This window comes from Chrysemys picta, chromosome 11, assembly GCF_011386835.1.
Source record: "Chrysemys picta bellii isolate R12L10 chromosome 11, ASM1138683v2, whole genome shotgun sequence".
Classification (NCBI taxonomy): domain Eukaryota; kingdom Metazoa; phylum Chordata; order Testudines; family Emydidae; genus Chrysemys; species Chrysemys picta.
The window spans coordinates 13,909,454-13,926,661 of NC_088801.1; the positions used below are offsets into that span (position 1 = coordinate 13,909,454).

Here is a 17,208-nt window from a genome sequence, read left to right on the forward strand (position 1 = left end):
GAACTGCAAATAAGGTTATATTGTACCCACATATTGTACATCACATGTTTAATTTAAATTATCTGGCTCTGAGTTTCACATAAGTTCTTGGCAGTGGGAAACTAGTCTGTATAGGAGTTCTGCAAAACTGTCACTCACTAAACAATAAAATGAACCAAACCTCTTTAGTGTAACAAATCCATTGTTTCAAAGCTAAGGCACAATCTACAGATTCCACTAACTTGATGCATGAAATTTTGCAATACAGAATACACAAACAGTGACAAAACTTTCAGCTGTAACAGCTAGTATACCTGTGCTAGTCTTCTTGGTGACTTGGAGAGATTTTATGAAATACACCTTATAGCAGTTTTCAAGCAATTGCATCCCCCTTAAGATTTAACCATAGTTTGATAAATCACTTTGTAAGTAAATCCCTGAAGAGCAGGAGACCAAACACATTGCTAAAAGCCCTGTATAATAAGGAAGGCGTCAGAGAGCCGTACCTGCAGAGGCTAAACATTAGCACAGGAATTTAAATTAACTCATTAAAATCAATTTACAAACTAGCTCATTAAAATGCTACACTGCGGATCTAGAAGTGGTGGATCTGTTATCCCACTTCCTTGAGGTAGTGACTAAAGGAACTGAGGCCAAAGAGACAGTGTTAAAGATTGCATCTTTCCACTCTCACTAAACTCATCCATTGTCCCCTTCTTCTTTAGCTCTATATTAAGGCAACCTTTTGCTTACTGAAGTAAGCTCTGCTATTCCCGAACTGCAACAGCTTGTACAATATCCATGGTCAGCACCCACAAAGGCCTGCATAATTAAATATCTCTTGCAGCTGTAACTAATGCAAATATGTGGAATATTCCCTCTTCCACTCATATGACATAGAACTGACAAGTCTATCAGAGCATTGGTCCTTCTAGGTAGTATCTTCTCCCATCACAACAGCAAATACCAGCTGCTTACGTTAGTGGGTTTTGTTTCTCACATTTAAATCCTGGACAATCACGTGGCTTTATTGATAGCTTTATTTAATAGAAAGATACTTTAGATTAACATTGTATTGTCTATAGAAAAAGAGACAGCACACAAGAATGAGTGAGTAATGATGCCATTATACAGGCACATTCATTCTAGCTTTATAGAGCTATAATTGTAAGAGGCCAACGATGAAAGAGGATTAAAACTGGCCCTGTTCTCACAGCTTTACAATAGGTTCTTATACCCCAAAGCCACAAAGTAAGCAAAACAGAAAATAAAAATACAAACAGCTTGCCATTTCAGCTATAAATCTTGCAACAAATATACAAACACCAAGTACAAAAGTAATAACAGTAACCAGGAAATGTTTAAGCTAACATTCCTCAACCCCCTAGCTACATCAAATAATGCAGTGGGGAAAGACGTTAAAAAGGCAAAGAGCATTTCCAAAGTTTTCTTAACACTTTTTAAAAATTATTTCTACAAAGTCAGAATAAATTATTCAAAATTTTAGTATCAAGGATTTAGGATATAGACCCCAAAGGGTAGAGCCATTCTGAAAGTTGCACGAGTTAGGACTTGCGTTCTGTAGGTAGAGAAATTGGTCCCGGGGTAGTCAATTTTATTTTTTGTCAAGGTCCAAATTTCTTGGTCAAGGTATAGGCAAGATCCAGACTCCAAAGAAAATAATAAGAAACCCAACAATAATGATAATAAGTAAATACAAATATTTTGGGGTTCAATCAAAAGTGACTGGTGGTCCGGATTTGGCCCACGGCCCACCTATTGACTACCCCTGACTCTACAGGTTCAGCCCTACCACTTCTTGCTCTGTGAGTGGTCCTGTTGATGTCAACTCTATGTCTCAGTGCAAAAGTTATCTTGATATAAAAAAAAAGTTTTTTTTGTTTTTTTTAAACACACACTGAAGACAAAGCCTAAGGCTTTGCATCTGAAGAAGTGAGGTTCTTACCCACGAAAGCTTATGCTCCCAATACTTCTGTTAGTCTTAAAGGTGCCACAGGACCCTCTGTTGCTTTTTACAGATTCAGACTAACACGGCTACCCCTCTGATACCTAAGACTCATGCAACTTTCTCTCCCTCTCCTCTTTTTTTGCTAACAGTGTAGCAGTCTACCAGGTTGCCTGCTGCAGAGGAGTGAGAGGAAGCACAGATGTGAGAATAAGCATCAGAATCAGGATTCTTTACCGTAGCCAGAAAATGTGAAAACTAGTGATTTTATGTTGGCTTTGCCTGATGATGAAATACAGCAGGAGGCTGGAATGAGTAAGTGGACTGAATTCAAATTCACTTCCAGGAGTTAAATTGAAGTGGATGGAATTACACCAGAGGTGATTTTGGCTCAGACCTCTCGCAGAAGCTGTAATTTGCCATTCAGTTGCACATATTACTGTCAAATCTATCTGCTTTGTGAGTAATGTTAGCAGATAATGATCTGGGCATGGAGGGGTTCTCGATAATTCTCCCTGCCCTGAAAGGCACAACAGGGACACACAATAACTCCCTTCTTATTGAAGGAATTATCATGTGATTGTGAAATCCAGCACACTGACTCTTGTCTTGATTTCCTTTTATTTAGCAGGAAGACATGGTGTTTTGAGATTCCAGGGTGATTCTTACACAACAGCAGAAATACCTGAATATCATCGGGGGACTATTAGTAACAGCTTGTAAGTCCTACTCTCCCCAACAGTTTAAGGCTGAACAGCAAGTTCTGATCAGCAGCAACTTTTAAAAATTCTCGGGTGATTCAGGTATTGACACCTGTCATATCTTCAAGGCACTGTCCAACAGCAACTTGTGTACTTTACTCCGTTGTAGGAAACAAGGCTATTACAACCAGATCCTAACATCACCTAGATGGTATTTGGTCCTGCCATGCGGGCAGGGGACTGGACTCGATGACCTCTCGAGGTCCCTTCCAGTCCTAGAATCTATGAATCTATGAATCATACTTTGATGTAATTCTTCTACTTCCTCTTGATTCTCCTTTTTAAAGGATCTGTTGTAAAGTATGGCAGTCGTCGTAGACAGACAAGTTGTAATCTCTATGGGGCAAAGACTGTGGATTTGTATGTGTTGTAAAGCATCTACGACATTGGTTTGTTTTCAATCAAGAGTGGTGTATTAATTTAGACTGTGGACAGTCTGAACAATCGTTGTGATAAAGAAAAACAAATATAGAGTCTGATTCTCCACTGCCTTGCACAGAGTGTGGGCATCATTCACCCCTGTGCCAAGTAAGTGAGAAGTTTTGCCAAGCGATGCTAGTATTTTTATTGAGCGTGTGCATAGTCATCTAGCCAAGCGATTGGCATCTTCAGTGGCGTGATGCAGTTCTTCTAAGCCACCTTTGACCCTAGTCAGCAGGCATTCCTCGACAATGTGCGGCATTGTTTGTGTTGTGCTGCAGCTGCACAAAGGGCTGTCCCGAAGGCCCCAGCGATACTGGTTGGCTGCACAGAGACCTTGCCCGGTCTGGAACCTGTTCAACAGGGACCACTGGCGACGGGGCAGGTCAAAACCAAGCGGGCAAATTGTGGGGTTGGCGACAAGGGACTGGTTGGGGATTATAACAGATATCCATTCCTCTCACCAGAACGTCTCTGCCCTAACATCCTGACGTGGCAGATGAGACCATAATGGGTGATGTGACGGCAAACGTGCAGCTGGTGGTTTGAAAAGGTCATTGTGCAGCGGCAGGCTTGAGTTGGCGTGTACTTTCTCCAGTAACCTGCCAGTGGTAACCTCTCGTCTGATAGGAGGAGGAGCAATATTGCTCAGAACTGGAAGCCATGGGAGTGGAGTTGGTCACAGAGATGATACACATGGCGGCATGTAACTGCGTATGATGCCAGTGTATGATACTCACTTTGTAGCTGAGTAAATGACTCTTGAAGGTGCAAGGCGCTGGAGAATCAGGCCCATAATGTGTAGCTGCGTTGGTGTCCATTCCATGACTGATACTTGGTCAGAGACAGATGAGTTTTAGCCTTTGTAAGAATGTTCACAGATGTAAAGTCCCATTTTTTGGAGGTACTGGATCTGTCACAGAGAGGGAGATGTGTCATTGCTGGTGGTGAAACAAATACACCTGATAGTTGTTGTTGTAGATGTAGTTGGGCACATTGATTTGAGTTTAATAAGAGTAGTTTCAAACAGTGTCGCCCCATTATTCACTGCTAATTCAGCTGGCAGCTGTCGTTTCCCCAATGCCCAGAGTCAATATCATGAAGCTGCGAGTCCTTTTGGAGGTTATCGTTACACTCCTTCCATTAGGGGATGCACTAAACTTTGGTTTCACATCGCTGAGAACTTGTGGTCGCAATGACCACTGCGGATTACGCTAAGGTGTAAATGCACTTCAGGCACAGCGCTGTCTTCAAAATCTATTATAACCTTTGGAAATAAATCAACTCTTCCAACGGTACAAATATGCACATGCATCGCCCACATCTACAAGACCAAAAAATGCACTGTCCACATTTGAGAAAGTCGTGAATACTGAGATATGCCATCCAATTTGTTGTGTCCAGGGGTCAGGTTTGGAAACACATCCCACAGTTCTCCAAGTCACTGGATGTTTCTGCTGTGGTGGCAGGAGTTAAGTAGTTTGCGCTGAGATTTATACTGCCCTCATTCAGCTTCAGAGTCAACTTCCCATGTGGAAGAACCCCAGGGACTGCTCACACTGCTCAGAACCATTGTTTTGGTTTAGCAGCAGATTCAGATGGTCCATCAGGTCACATGCAGAAGGATTTCTTCATAATCATATGGGATACAGATTGCCCCCCCCGCTATTTAAAAAAGAGAGCAGCTGGGGCCCCAACAGAGAAGCGTCAGTACAGAGTACCACCAGCTACTGTCTCAATCGACCAATACGACCCATAGAATTCCATTTGTTTTCTACATGTATTTACAGTTGCTCTCTCAAATGTCATGATGATTTTTTAAGGCAACAATCATGCTAGCAAATCAGCAATATATTTTAAATATTACTGCGCAAACTAATTTAACAGTAACTGATTTTTCTAAAGTCACCAACTATGAATATCAACCCACAAGGCAATTATATCAAACATACACAATTAGGAAAAACCTCAAGAAATCTTCATAGTGCTTTGAAATTCTCCATCAATAAGAGAGGCTCTGCTACACATTACTGGAACTTTCTCCGCTTGAATATTCACCAGTTGCACTGGGCAGTGTGAATTTCACGTACCTTCCCTTTTCCCAGCCGTTCCGAATGCGCCGCAGTCTCTGGTGGATACAGGGCAAATGGAAGAATATTTTCGCTAAGATCACAGTACATGGCACCAGTAGTGTGAGTGTGTAACTTGGCGGCAGATAGAATTTGTATTGGTTTTCATCAAAGGCCCTTGTCCATCCAAAGGTGAGGGTGTGTAGGGTGCTGACTACCAGGGCAATAAATCCAAGGGTGGACTACAAGGAAAAGAAACACGCTATTTACTGAGGTGCCACACTTCTCACAGTAGTAATACTTCGCGTAAATAAAGCCCTGAACACTTACATGGCAGGGCATAATAGCTAAGGATTCGAAATCCGTTCCCACTAAAGTCAATGGGGGATTTGCCATTGGCATCGCTGTGAGCAGGACTGGGCTCTAGCCAAGACAAGCATCTTCGACGCGCAGTATAACCATTAACGAACTCTCACCACTTCTGAATACGTGCTAGCCTCAAGTTAGTGGTGGGGAAACTGGCGTACAGAGGTTGAGTGAATAATTGAAACAGAAACAAGCTGGTGTAAATGATAACCTACAGTGGTTTCCCTGTCTCCACTCTGGGTTTGTGCAGGTCCCACTGACAGCTGCAACTGGGGCAAATCCCAAGTGTATGCTATGGTGGAAGCACGTATTCAATGGCTCGTTTTTAAGAGGCCTGCACAGCCAGCAGCTGCTGCAGGGCCACTTATTTAGGAGCCTAAACATGGACTTAGGCGCTTAACTTTAGCCCCCCAAAATCCTGATCAATGCTTCTTGTTAGTCATAGCCAAGAAACACTGCCTTCCAGAAGCCAAGTTGGGTGATTGAGGGGGGAGGAGGGCAGCAGGAATGATGGGGTGGAGTAAAGATCAAATCATCTTATTTGGAAAATAAAAATCAGCTGTAAAAAGCAACAGAGGGGCCTGTGGCACCTTTAAGACTAACAGATGTATTGGAGCATAAGCTTTCGTGAGTGAATGCCCACTTCATCAGATGCATCCGACGAAGTGGGCATTCACCCACGAAAGCTTATGTTCCAATACATCTGTTAGTCTTAAAGGTGCCACAGGACTCTCTGTTGCTTTTTACAGATCCAGACTAACACGGCTACCCCTCTGATACTAAAAATCAGCTGGAAATTGCAGCTTCTAAAATGTTGCCTCCTGGTTGTGATTGTTAGTCGACATTTATACCAGATTTCTCAAAAGTAACCTGGTTAATAATGACAAACAGACCAACTGTACCTGTCCCGCAGTGTAATTAAGTGGGCATTTAAAAGGATTGGGAAGTGGAGAAGAAAGAAGCTCTATGGAGTCTACTTCCCTATAAGTGGTATATAGTTAGCTACTTAAATGACCCACATCATTCTGAGCACCTTAGAATCATCACTGGATTTCATTCTTACAATACCCTTATGATTTAGAGAAATATTATCCCCACATTACAGATGGGGAACTTATTCATGGTTCTACAGAAAGTCTGGGGTAGAATTAGGACTCAAACATGTGTTTGCTGAATGCCAGTGCAGCACCTTATCCCCTAGACTAGAGCATCCTTCATACCAAACCCATCCTTCCTTCCTACTCAAAGTCTCATCAAATTCCTAAGCCAAAGCGATAACAAGCCCCCCCCCCCCCAATTAGATGAGGAGAGGTTCATCTTATTTGGAAAATTAAGAATGATAACTAGCCGGAATGTGCCCTGATTGCAGTTGAAAGATACAGTGCTCCTAACAGCAGCAATCGAGTCATCATGGCTCATACATCATTTATTGGCTGTTAGCTCTCACCGGCAGCCAAAAATCCCTGGGTGAAAAGTGGCAGGAAGTACCAGCTTATGACTAATCTTTCAGAGAAAAGATTTAAAATGGGGAGGGGAAAAAAATGTACAAAGTGAAGCAATAACATTCTGCATTAGGCAAGGTGTTCTTTTGGAGAGTTAATCCAAAAGGGTTTTCACAGAACTTATGGCACTTGAGGCTGAAGTTAATTATTTTTTTCCCTTCAGTTTCTTTTTAAACAACTGCTGGTAGAAGTGAAGCAGAAGCAAAAGTTAGGACAAAGCATCACCGTGGATCAGTTAGTATTAAATGAAAAAAAGCCTACCTTTAAATGACGTTAATTTTGTGACCTGAAACAAAACACTAATAGGCAAGGAATTCCTAGATAAGGCTATAACTCAGTCCAGAATCAGAGCAGAAGTTCCTTAGAATGCAACAGTGGCTAATTCATTAGTTATACAAATGAGCATCTAGATAATAACATGATGTTTGAGCCTGATCCGACATCCACAGCAATCAATGGGCGTCTTTGACTATAATGGGAGTTGTATTGGGCCTGCTGTCCTCCTACAATGTGTGTGTGTTGTGTGCTACTGCCCTCCACTGGCTAAAGTGTCAGTATGTGGGATCAGCACTGCCTCGTGGCTAAAACATGCACATCAGCTGAGACACCAAGTCATTCTAGGGCAGTGGTTCCCGAACTGGGGTTCGGGAACCCCTGGGGGTTCACGAAATTTACAGGGTGTTCTTGGGAAAAAAATCCCTAATGGCGGACAGAGCTGTCCCTAGGAACCCCGGGCAGCACGGGGCCAGCAGCCTGGAGCCCCTGAGCTTCCAAGAGCTAAGCAGATCAAAGCAAGCCTGTCTATCGCACTGAGGAGATTTAAACTTCAAGACTCCTTTTAAGAAATAGAAAGGGAGGTGGATATTTTTTGCTGATTTTATAATTAAATAGGCAGCTAGTATTGTTTTTTAAATTATTATGAAGAACAAGTTTAAGCTTTGTTGTAACGTGCATTGTTTGCCTGGACTGCTCAAGACCTGAATGCTTGTGGAAGGAGGAACTCTTTGAGTTGGCTTCTTAAATACCTTCATGCTGTTTCACATCTGATACTCCTTGATGAAACATAGGAGCCTTGTCTTATAACAGGCTTATTCAAAGTGATACAAGCTACGAAAGTGAGATCTTGGAAGAGTGTTGCCGTTTTCATAATGTAATAAAAATACTGTAATGATAAAGAATAATTAATAATAGTGTGGAATAAGCATGTGATAAAAATAAATGTTATATTTCCAAGATCACTGCTTTTACAATTTATACTCAGATAAAGGAGAAAATCCCTGGAAATATTCATTTTTAGAAGGGGGGTTGCGAAACTTGACAGTTTAGTGAAAGGGGTTCACAGGTTGTTAAAGTTTGGGAACCACTGTTCTAGGGTACATCTACACAGCAACAAAAGACCTGCGGCAGTGAGTCTTAGAGCCCGAGTCAACTGACCTGGGCTTGCAGGGCTCTTGCTGCAGGGCTAAATAGAGCAGTGTAGACATTTAGGCTCGGGCTGGAGCCTGGGCTCTGAAACCCGGCAAGCGAGAGTGTCTTGGAGCCTGGGCTCCAGCCTGAGCCCTAATGTCTCCACGGCTATTTTTAGCCCCACAGTGCAAGACCAAGTCATTTGACCCCAGCTCTGAGACTTGCTGCCATGTTCGTTTGTTTTGCTGTACAGACGTATCCCTAGAGGCTGCTAAATGAATGCACAAGGTTGAAAGTCTCACAGGTTACTGGCCTAATAGGATGAAGAAGCTGTCAAGCATCCTGAAAACACTTGTACTAGTTTGCCAGCGTTTCTAGCCCTGATACAATATTGGATCTTGAAGTCATGTAATTCTTGCTCTCTTTCTCAGTTCAGTTTCTAGCTAAGAAACTATCTGATTAGCAATACAGTTTTTTATGCTGTTTCCATATGGGTTTACTGCCCATGTAGGATTCCATTAAAACAGCATATGTTGAAGTACTCTAAAAAGTGCTATGTAAAAATAGTACCTCCTTACTCAATCAATCAGCTTCCCACATGTCTTCTATTGTAGATAGGTTCTTATACCACCCTCATATCCATAGTACCTGGAGCCTTCCAGTAATGAGGCATCAATGACCATGGCTAACATCTGTCCCATGTGGCTTGTTTAGACTTGTCTGTACGCTGCAGTGTTCAGAGTGATCTTTTGCTTCCTGGCAAGTCTACTACTTTTACTCCCATTAGCACTGCAGAGTCAATAGAGGAATGGGGGAGTGAGCTGGATTCCTCTCTGGCTCTCTCATCAGCAACAAAACGGTTAAAGAACTTCTGAGAGCAGAGTCTTGATTTCTGGTGATGCATGAGCCAGAAAGAAGCCAGGTCAGACTGACGTTCAGATTCCAGGAGGGGTCTGCAGGGCTAGAAGTTAATAGGCAAAGACATCCCCCCCTCCTCCACACACACCCCTTTTTCAATCTGGAAGTCATTCCATGATGACAAAAATGGAAGCCCTGTGTGCCATTTGAGTCACAGTTTTAAAACTGAAACACCCTGGGGAAAACAAAACATAAGGGAAGATGAAATATTTCTCCATCTAAGTCAAGTTACACACATGTACCATTGTGAAAATAAAATGCAATGTCTATATCATGTATAGTTCCTGTTAATCTTAAATATTGAGATATGCAGGGACTACTGAAAAATTGAACATTTAAAATAGTAAATCCTCTGGGTTTGTGCAGCAGCACAGGTGTGGTGTTGCTACTTTAAGGTTGCACATGCAAGCAAGTTTTTGGCCAGTTAAGCACCAAAAGCATATTTTAATAGAGTAGAGAGATCAAACACTACAAATATATGATGCTCACACTATTGAATGAGGCCTGAAACGATCCAGATGAGAATTGGATAAAAATAATGCCTGGATTTATATTTTTAAAAATTGCTGATGGATAGAACTCTAAAAAGACCCTCGGCCAATTTTATTTGCCTCAGGGCAGGCAAATAAAGAGCATTGAACTTGGAATTTCATTTTAAACACATCGCTGATGAGGCCAAGATGGGAGCAAAGCTTTGATACTGATAGATGCTCAATTTGCACCTTTTCAAATCTTTCAGTCTTTTCAAACATTTTGAATATGAAGAACTATGTAAATCTCAATTTTATTATAACTCCTAAACACTTTGGATAAAGTGTTCTGCACTGTACTTGATAAAGTGTTACAGTGATTGCTTCAAAGGGACAGTGAACAAGAATATATTCTATTCCACCATGCATTCATTTAGCAGGAAAAAATAAACATCTGCACGTGCACTTTCACTGCTAATGTGCAAGGATAATAAATGCATCTATTACTGTTGTGTTAGTTTCTCCAGCTATCAGGAAATGCATTGCCAATTTGCTTAAACACTAATAATCCAAAAATTCCTCGTTGGAAAATCTAGAAATTTAGCATTTAAAAAAAGTTTAAACTTGCTTCTCCAACAAGATATGTCCACAGGAAGTCTCAATACCTTCATTGCCTTTTCTGCATTCCAATCAGCTGGGTAGCTTGTATTGCAAAGTCGTATTGTTATCCTGCACTTACAGAAATAGGTGTAAGTGTAGAGTTACCATATTTGAACTTTCAAAAAAGAGGACACTCCATGGGGGGGTAGCCCCATCCCCTATCTACTCCCTCCCACTTCCCGCCCCCTGACTGCCCCCCACAGAACCCCCAACCCATCCAACACCCTCTGCTCCTTGTCCCCTGATCACCCCCTCTGGGACCCCTGCCCCGAAGCGCTCCCCGGGACCCCACCCCCTATCTAAGCCTCCCTTCTCCTTGTCCCTGACTGCCCCCTCCTGAGTAAGTGAGCCAGGATTTCCATACACTAAGCCAGCCAATCATAATGCAGGGGAGCCAGGAGCTATTTTGGAACAGGGAGTCATTTATTTGTTTGATACCAACGCTAACACATTGTTAGAATGAATTGAGAATGGTTGCCAAAGGGCCTGTACTATGCTCTTATTAAATGCACTAGTAAGAGACAGCTGTGCTGGCTTCCCGGACCGTGTGTGCATGGTATGTCTACACTGCGATAACAAACATGAGGCACCAAGTCTCAGAGCCTGGGTCAGCTGACAGGGGCTGCAGGGCTAAAAATAGCAGTGTAGACATTATGGCTCAGGCTGGAGCCTGGCCTTTGAGTAGGGTGACCAAGTGTCCAGTTTTCGACCAGAACACCTGGTCGAAAAGGGATCCTGACAGTGCTGACTGGGCCTTTAACTGTCCGGTTGGCAGCACCGCGCAGGAGGGCTGGCAGGCTCCTGCTAGCCTCTGCGCCGCGCAGCTCCTGGGAAGCAGCTGGCATGTTCCCCCCTGGCTCTTACGTCTAGGGGCACCCAGAGGGCTCCTCCTGCTGCCCCTGCCCCAAGCGCCGCCTCCACAGCTCCCATTGGCCGGGAACCGTGGCCAATGGGAGCTGCAGGGGCAGTGTCTGCAGACCGGGCAGCGTGCAGAGCCGCCTGGCCGCACCTTCGTGTAGGAGCCGGAGGGGGGACATGCTGCTGTTTCCAGGAGCTGCTTGAGGAAAGCGCCGCTTGGAGCCTGCACTCCCGCCCGCATCCCAGGCCCCAATCCCCTGCCCCAGCCCTGATCCCCCTCCCACCCTCCAAAGCCCTTGGTCCCAGCCTGGAGCACCCTCCCACACCCCAAACCCCTCATCCCCAGCCCCACCCCAGAGCCCTCACCCCCTCCCGCACCCCAGCCCCCCTGAGCCAGCCAGGTGAAAATGAGCAAGCGAGTGAGGGTGGGGAGAGCGAGCGACAGAGGGAGCGGGGATGGAGTGGGTAGGGTCTCTGAGAAGGGGTGGGGCATGGGCGGGACCTCAGAGGAGAGGCGGGGCAGGGGGCAGGGCAAGGGTGTTTGGTTTTGTGCGAGTAGAAAGTTGGCGACCCTGTAATTTTATAGCTCTGCAGTCTGAGTCCCAGGGAGCTGAGCCAGGCCAGCCGTAGATGTGCTGTCGGTCTTTTGTTGCAGTGTAGACATACTCAAAGACATACCACTGCGGTGGAGGGGAGCAGGCATGCAGCGTGGTTCACGACTCTGGAAGGAGGAAGGTCTGACCAAGGGCAATGTTTTCAAAAGTGAAAGTGGGAGCCCAAGTCCCATTTTCAGAAGTAATTTAGGCACTTAGGAGGCTCACTCTCATTGCAAGTCAATGGGACTGAGGCTCCTGAGTCTTTAATGACAGTGGTTCCTCAGCACCTTTGAAAATTGTATCCTTAGACTCCTCAGTCCCGTCTGAAAATGGGGCTTGAGGGCTTCTGAAAATTCTACCCTGGAGCTCTGCACCTACGCAAAGTGCCACTGGCTCATTTATATTAGAGCGGAGCAGCCCAGACCTTTTGAAATCTGTCTACTCAGTAGTCAGGATATTTATTTTATGCTTATTCTGTTTTATTTAAGTTCTTCCACTGAGCCCATCACTTTCCTGAGGCCATCAAAGCCAGACCCTTCTGGCTATTTAAAAAGGAATCCCATAGCTACTGGGGGTTTGCAATGGAGAGACTCCTGTATGTTGATGATCCACCTATGTGACAACCCACAATGAAATGCAGATCAAAGGAGTGAACTGACCTGTTCTGCTCCCGTTCTGATGAGAGGCAGTGTGGTCTAATGAACACAGCTATGCAAGAGGAATTCCCCTTCAAAGCCTGGCTGTATCACTGACTCATGGGATAGCTCTGGGTAAGTCACAGCCTTGCTGCCTGCCTTAACCCACTTGTACAATCAGGATTATGCTTGCTTGCTTCACGACATTGCGGCTGTGAGGCTCAATTAGTGTTCGTTAAAGCGCTATGTGAGGGCCAAACATTAGTAATAGAAATGCTATGTTATTCCCTTATGTGCTTCCAGTGTGTTCATCTCCATGGGCTCAAGGTGCCATTACACAGATTACATAAGAACATAAGAACGGCCATACTGGGTCAGACCAAAGGTCCATCTAGCCCAGTATCCTGTCTTCCGACTGTGGCCAATGCCAGGTGCCCTAGAGGGAATGAACAGGTAATCATCAAGTGATCCATCCCCCTTCGCCCATTCCCAGCTTCTGGCAAACAGAGGCTAGGGACACCATCCCTGCCTCCATTGATGGACCTATCCTCCATGAATTTATCTCGTTCTTTTTTTAACCCTGTTATAGTCTTGGCCTTGACAACATCCTCTGGCAAGGAGTTCCACAGGTTGACTGTGCGTTGTGTGAAAAAATATTTCCTTTTGTTTGTTTTAATGTACCATCAGCAATTCTCCAAGCAAAGGACTCAAATCTCAACTCCTCCTTCTATTTTTAAGATGCTGACATTGCAGTTAACTCCTCCGTGCCGGCAGGACTCAAGTTAGCTGTTTATTAGGCATTTTGCAGGAGCACTTAACATTAGGGAATCCTGACTTATATCTAAGCCCCTTTACTTTCATAAAGCCCTCTATGTATTTGTCACTATAGTTATTAGGATGGATAATATTAGGCATAAGTCCCTTAGTTAAGACTTTAGTTAACATTGCAGGCTTGCCAGCCTATGCCCCCAGCACACTACCTCTGCTGAATGCCTTTAACGATCTGTCTTTTAGAAGCACAATCACGGATCTCTGCTTGCAGCAATCATAATCGCTTGCATTTCTATAGTGCCTTTCATCCTGAGGTGTCCCAATGCTCTTTGCAAGCTCTACACCGCACGATCATCACATTATGCATGACTGAAACGCAGCCATCTCTGTGGGAGAACAAGCCAACCGGAGGGAACGTTTCTACCCTGGCAGGGAGAGGGACTAAAATGACCTAAAAGGCATTTTGCATTTCTGACTACTATGAGAGCTTTTTAACAGGGCAGCATTATGCAAGGGTGCAGGCTGGGAAGGGAAGGGGAATCCAACTGAACAGGCAGGAGGGATTTTAGGCAGGCAAAGCCTTTCCTGGAATGTTGCCAGGAAATCAGAGTTAACCCCTCTAAAGTGGCAAAGGAAAAACCAAAGGGAGAAAGTTTCAGACAAGGCATTAAATGAGTAGTAGAGTCGCTCATGCGCACAAAGCCTGCCGTTAATCAGCATGCAGCTCACTAACAGACGTTACAGGATTGCACAGGGACAAGAAGAAACCCGACGCCTTTCAAAATAAAGGCTAGATCCTCCAGCCCTCTCTGCGAGAGACCAAAGCCCCAAACAGAGTGGAAATGTTTCCCCAGGCTGGCGTGCAGGATGGCCATGCAGGCAAGACTCCACATCATTCCCTATGGGCCACAGAAAGCACTCACTGGGCAGGAGTGCGGTGGGACTGTGCATGACTCCACTGGCCCAAAACGTCATGTGGTGGGCGGAGCAGCAGACTCTGCCCCAGTTCTTCTCTCCACAGCCCGCTGTAGCAGCTGCCCGCTGGCACTGCTGGCTGCAGTGAAGAGTCCATTTCCCAGCCCCCCACGCTCAGTTCCTGCAGACAAGGGAGCAGGCTGCGTGCTCCGTTGGCGGATTTGGCTCTAATCCTGCCTTTAACCTCTGGAAAAGGCAAATATTGACTTTACCTGAATGAAACTGAATTCCCTCCAGTTGAGAGAGTTTGCGATGGAGGGAAGTGAAGTTATGGCAAGTAATGACAGTAGGCCTAGGGCCATTATTCCAAAAGAGACGTAAATCTCCATTCTCCAGACCTCCTCCTCTATCCAGGCATCAGTCTTCTTCTCCATGACCTAGTACAACAATGAAGATTAAGCAGCTTTTTCTACAGGAAGTGGTTAGTGCCAGAGATCATTATTTGACTGACTGATTCATTGAAAGCAGTCATCTTGGCTAAATGTTTGATTCTCATTAAATTAGACTAGTACATTTAATGAGCTGACTAGCATAACTGCAGCACTGCCTTCTCATGGATGGAATCAGAACTGCTTAACAGCATGTGTCATAGACCTCTCTACTGCGAGCAGAGAATCTCCTTTAGCTTTGAGTTTTTGAAGCAGTAGGAGTAGAGATCTAACCTCGTGGTCATTTAGCCACATAACAGGTACAGGACAAGCAGGGGAAGCTCCCCCACTCTGCCCTACCAACATGCCTCGTCTGGAGGAACTTTATTTGGGAGGAACGGGATAGGTTAGCCTTCATGATCCACTAAACTCAATTTACGGCCTGATGTTAAGAGGTGTCAAGTCTCTACAACTCCCATTACCCTCCAGAGGACTTTCAGGTACTCAGCACCTTCAGGATCAAGCCCTGAAGTTGCATTTAGAACTGCAATTAACATGAAAAGTCAGTTTAAAGCCAAGAGCAAAAGTACAGATCTTTGAATACTTGAATACAAAGTGGTCTCCTAATGGTATTCATTTTAAGTGCACTTACGAGGAAAACTGTTCAAGCTAATTGAAGCCAAGATGAGATTTATACTGTATGGCAGAGGTCAACATTTAGAACAATCCATTTATCTCATTAAATGGTCTTAATTCACTTAGCAAGGACATTGCTAGAAAATAGGAGGTGTAAGGGAAGTGAACACAGAAATCCTGTCTGGCATTTATTTGTGACTGGCACAGATGTAAAGCACAGGTGAGAGTGAGAGCACCTCACCTCCCAAAAAGCAAAGATCACGGCACAGCCAGAGACACCTCCCAAATAAAGCAATTTCCAATGAGTAGAGTTAGTTTACTCTAGCATGAGTTTGCCCACTGGAATTAGTGCAATAGCTTCTCCAAGGAGAATCAGAGTAACACTTGAAGGATTTTCCCCACCCACCCCCATCTCCTACCCCCCTACACTTTACCTGAAAACATATTAAAAAAGAAGCAGTGGAAAACCCCACAAACGTTTTGTGAACTCAAAATTACATAGAACGGCACAAATAGTGTGTCCAGAATTAAAAGCCTGCAATCCTGCAAGTAACACGCAGTGGGAGAGAGAGCAATTTTCAAAACCTGGGGGAACCCCCACTCTCCTCCATTGGGTTAGGATTTCTGCCCCTACTCCGCCTCCAATACTTCCCCAACCTTACACAGGGCTCAGCAATCCCTGAAGACAGGAGGCGGATTCGGCTGACTTTATTCCTTTCAGGAGCAATGGGAAGCTCGACTCTCTAACTTGACACAAGAGACTAGGATCCTCTTGCTGGGAATGGCACTTACCATGGCTGATCAGAGTTCCACGTACAGCTATCAGCTGGGCAGGAGAGCACCAGCCAACCTGACCTGTTCTTCCACAGTGACCCAGTGTCACCACTGGGAATGGGGCGTATGCACAGCTAATAACTCACATGAGACTGGGCTCATTCTGTGGGAAACATCGAAAGCTAAACATATGGCTCAAATACTAGATCTGCTCCACAGGGTTTGGGCAGATGTATAAGATTATGCCATGCACTGACTGGGCCATGAAGGTACTACCTGCTTGATGGCTGCGTTGATTAACTGATACCGATGAGATCGGCGCATGGGCAAGCAGAGGCTGTACACGGCGTGCAAGGCTGCGCAAAAGAAACTCAGAAGACCAATCTGCTTTCTGTGCTGCAGCCACTGGTCTAGCCAGTCTGGAAAGCGTCTGTACTTTGTGCCATAGTGCAGCTGGAAAGAGGCGGCCAGGACCCCGGGTAGATAAACGAGAGAGAGCATGACGTAGGCTACGCAGGGCAGCGTGCTATTGACCACCTCCACTGGGATCTTGTAGAACCTGTTTTTCTGCTCCCGGATGTAAGGGTGTAAGACTTGTCTGATGAAGTTGTAGGTGTAGAAACAGAGAAAGAGACCCAGGGCCAAAAAGACAGGGATTTTCCAAGCTGGGAGGAGGCGCAGGGGAATGTTCTCGATCTCGCAGGCTGAAGACAAGGAGCCCATGTCCACAGGGGTGAACCCCATGACTTGAGCAATTTCAGCGACTATACGCTTGGCTTCTTGATTATCACAGCAAATCAAGACCTGCAATGAACCAAAAGATACATTAACAGGCAAACAGAGCCGTGAAGCGAAGGAAACACACACTTGGGAAGGAATCTGGATTAACAAGGGCCTAGATTCCTAACAGCAATGTAGTCATGTCATATTGTATTTTTAATGGATGCCAAGGGTGCAGGAAGCCCAGGAGAGGTAGTCATTTAGATGTGTGTTTAAGTCCAAGTAAATACATACATAAATAATTTGTTGCACTTATATGGACCGTTCTATCCTAAGATCACAAAGCGCTTTACAAAG

The 17,208-nt window shown here is 44.7% G+C and overlaps 1 protein-coding gene and 1 long non-coding RNA gene across 12 annotated transcripts in view; one reads left to right on the plus strand and one right to left on the minus strand.

Annotated features, from left to right (window-relative positions):
• STEAP3 (STEAP3 metalloreductase) overlaps positions 1 to 17,208 on the minus strand; it is a 45,914-nt gene that overhangs the window by 6,205 nt on the left and 22,501 nt on the right. For 3 of the 11 annotated variants that reach the window (XM_065561571.1, XM_065561572.1, XM_065561570.1), the window contains exons 3-5: positions 16,408 to 16,935; positions 14,566 to 14,730; positions 1,002 to 5,437 (exon numbers count right to left, since the gene is read on the minus strand). In XM_065561571.1, coding sequence (XP_065417643.1) covers positions 5,147 to 5,437; positions 14,566 to 14,730; positions 16,408 to 16,935 — 984 coding nt within the window. In that variant the 3' untranslated portion in view covers positions 1,002 to 5,146. Of the gene's footprint in view, positions 1 to 1,001; positions 5,438 to 8,088; positions 8,226 to 9,040; positions 9,564 to 14,565; positions 14,731 to 16,407; positions 16,936 to 17,208 lie in introns of those variants that run through there. The other 8 variants (XM_065561577.1, XM_065561578.1, XM_065561575.1 and 5 more) reach the window with 7 other exon arrangements.
• LOC135974310 (uncharacterized) lies at positions 2,574 to 15,760 on the plus strand. Its single transcript, XR_010591537.1, has 2 exons — positions 2,574 to 2,664; positions 12,461 to 15,760. It is a non-coding gene; the product is annotated as an uncharacterized LOC135974310 (long non-coding RNA).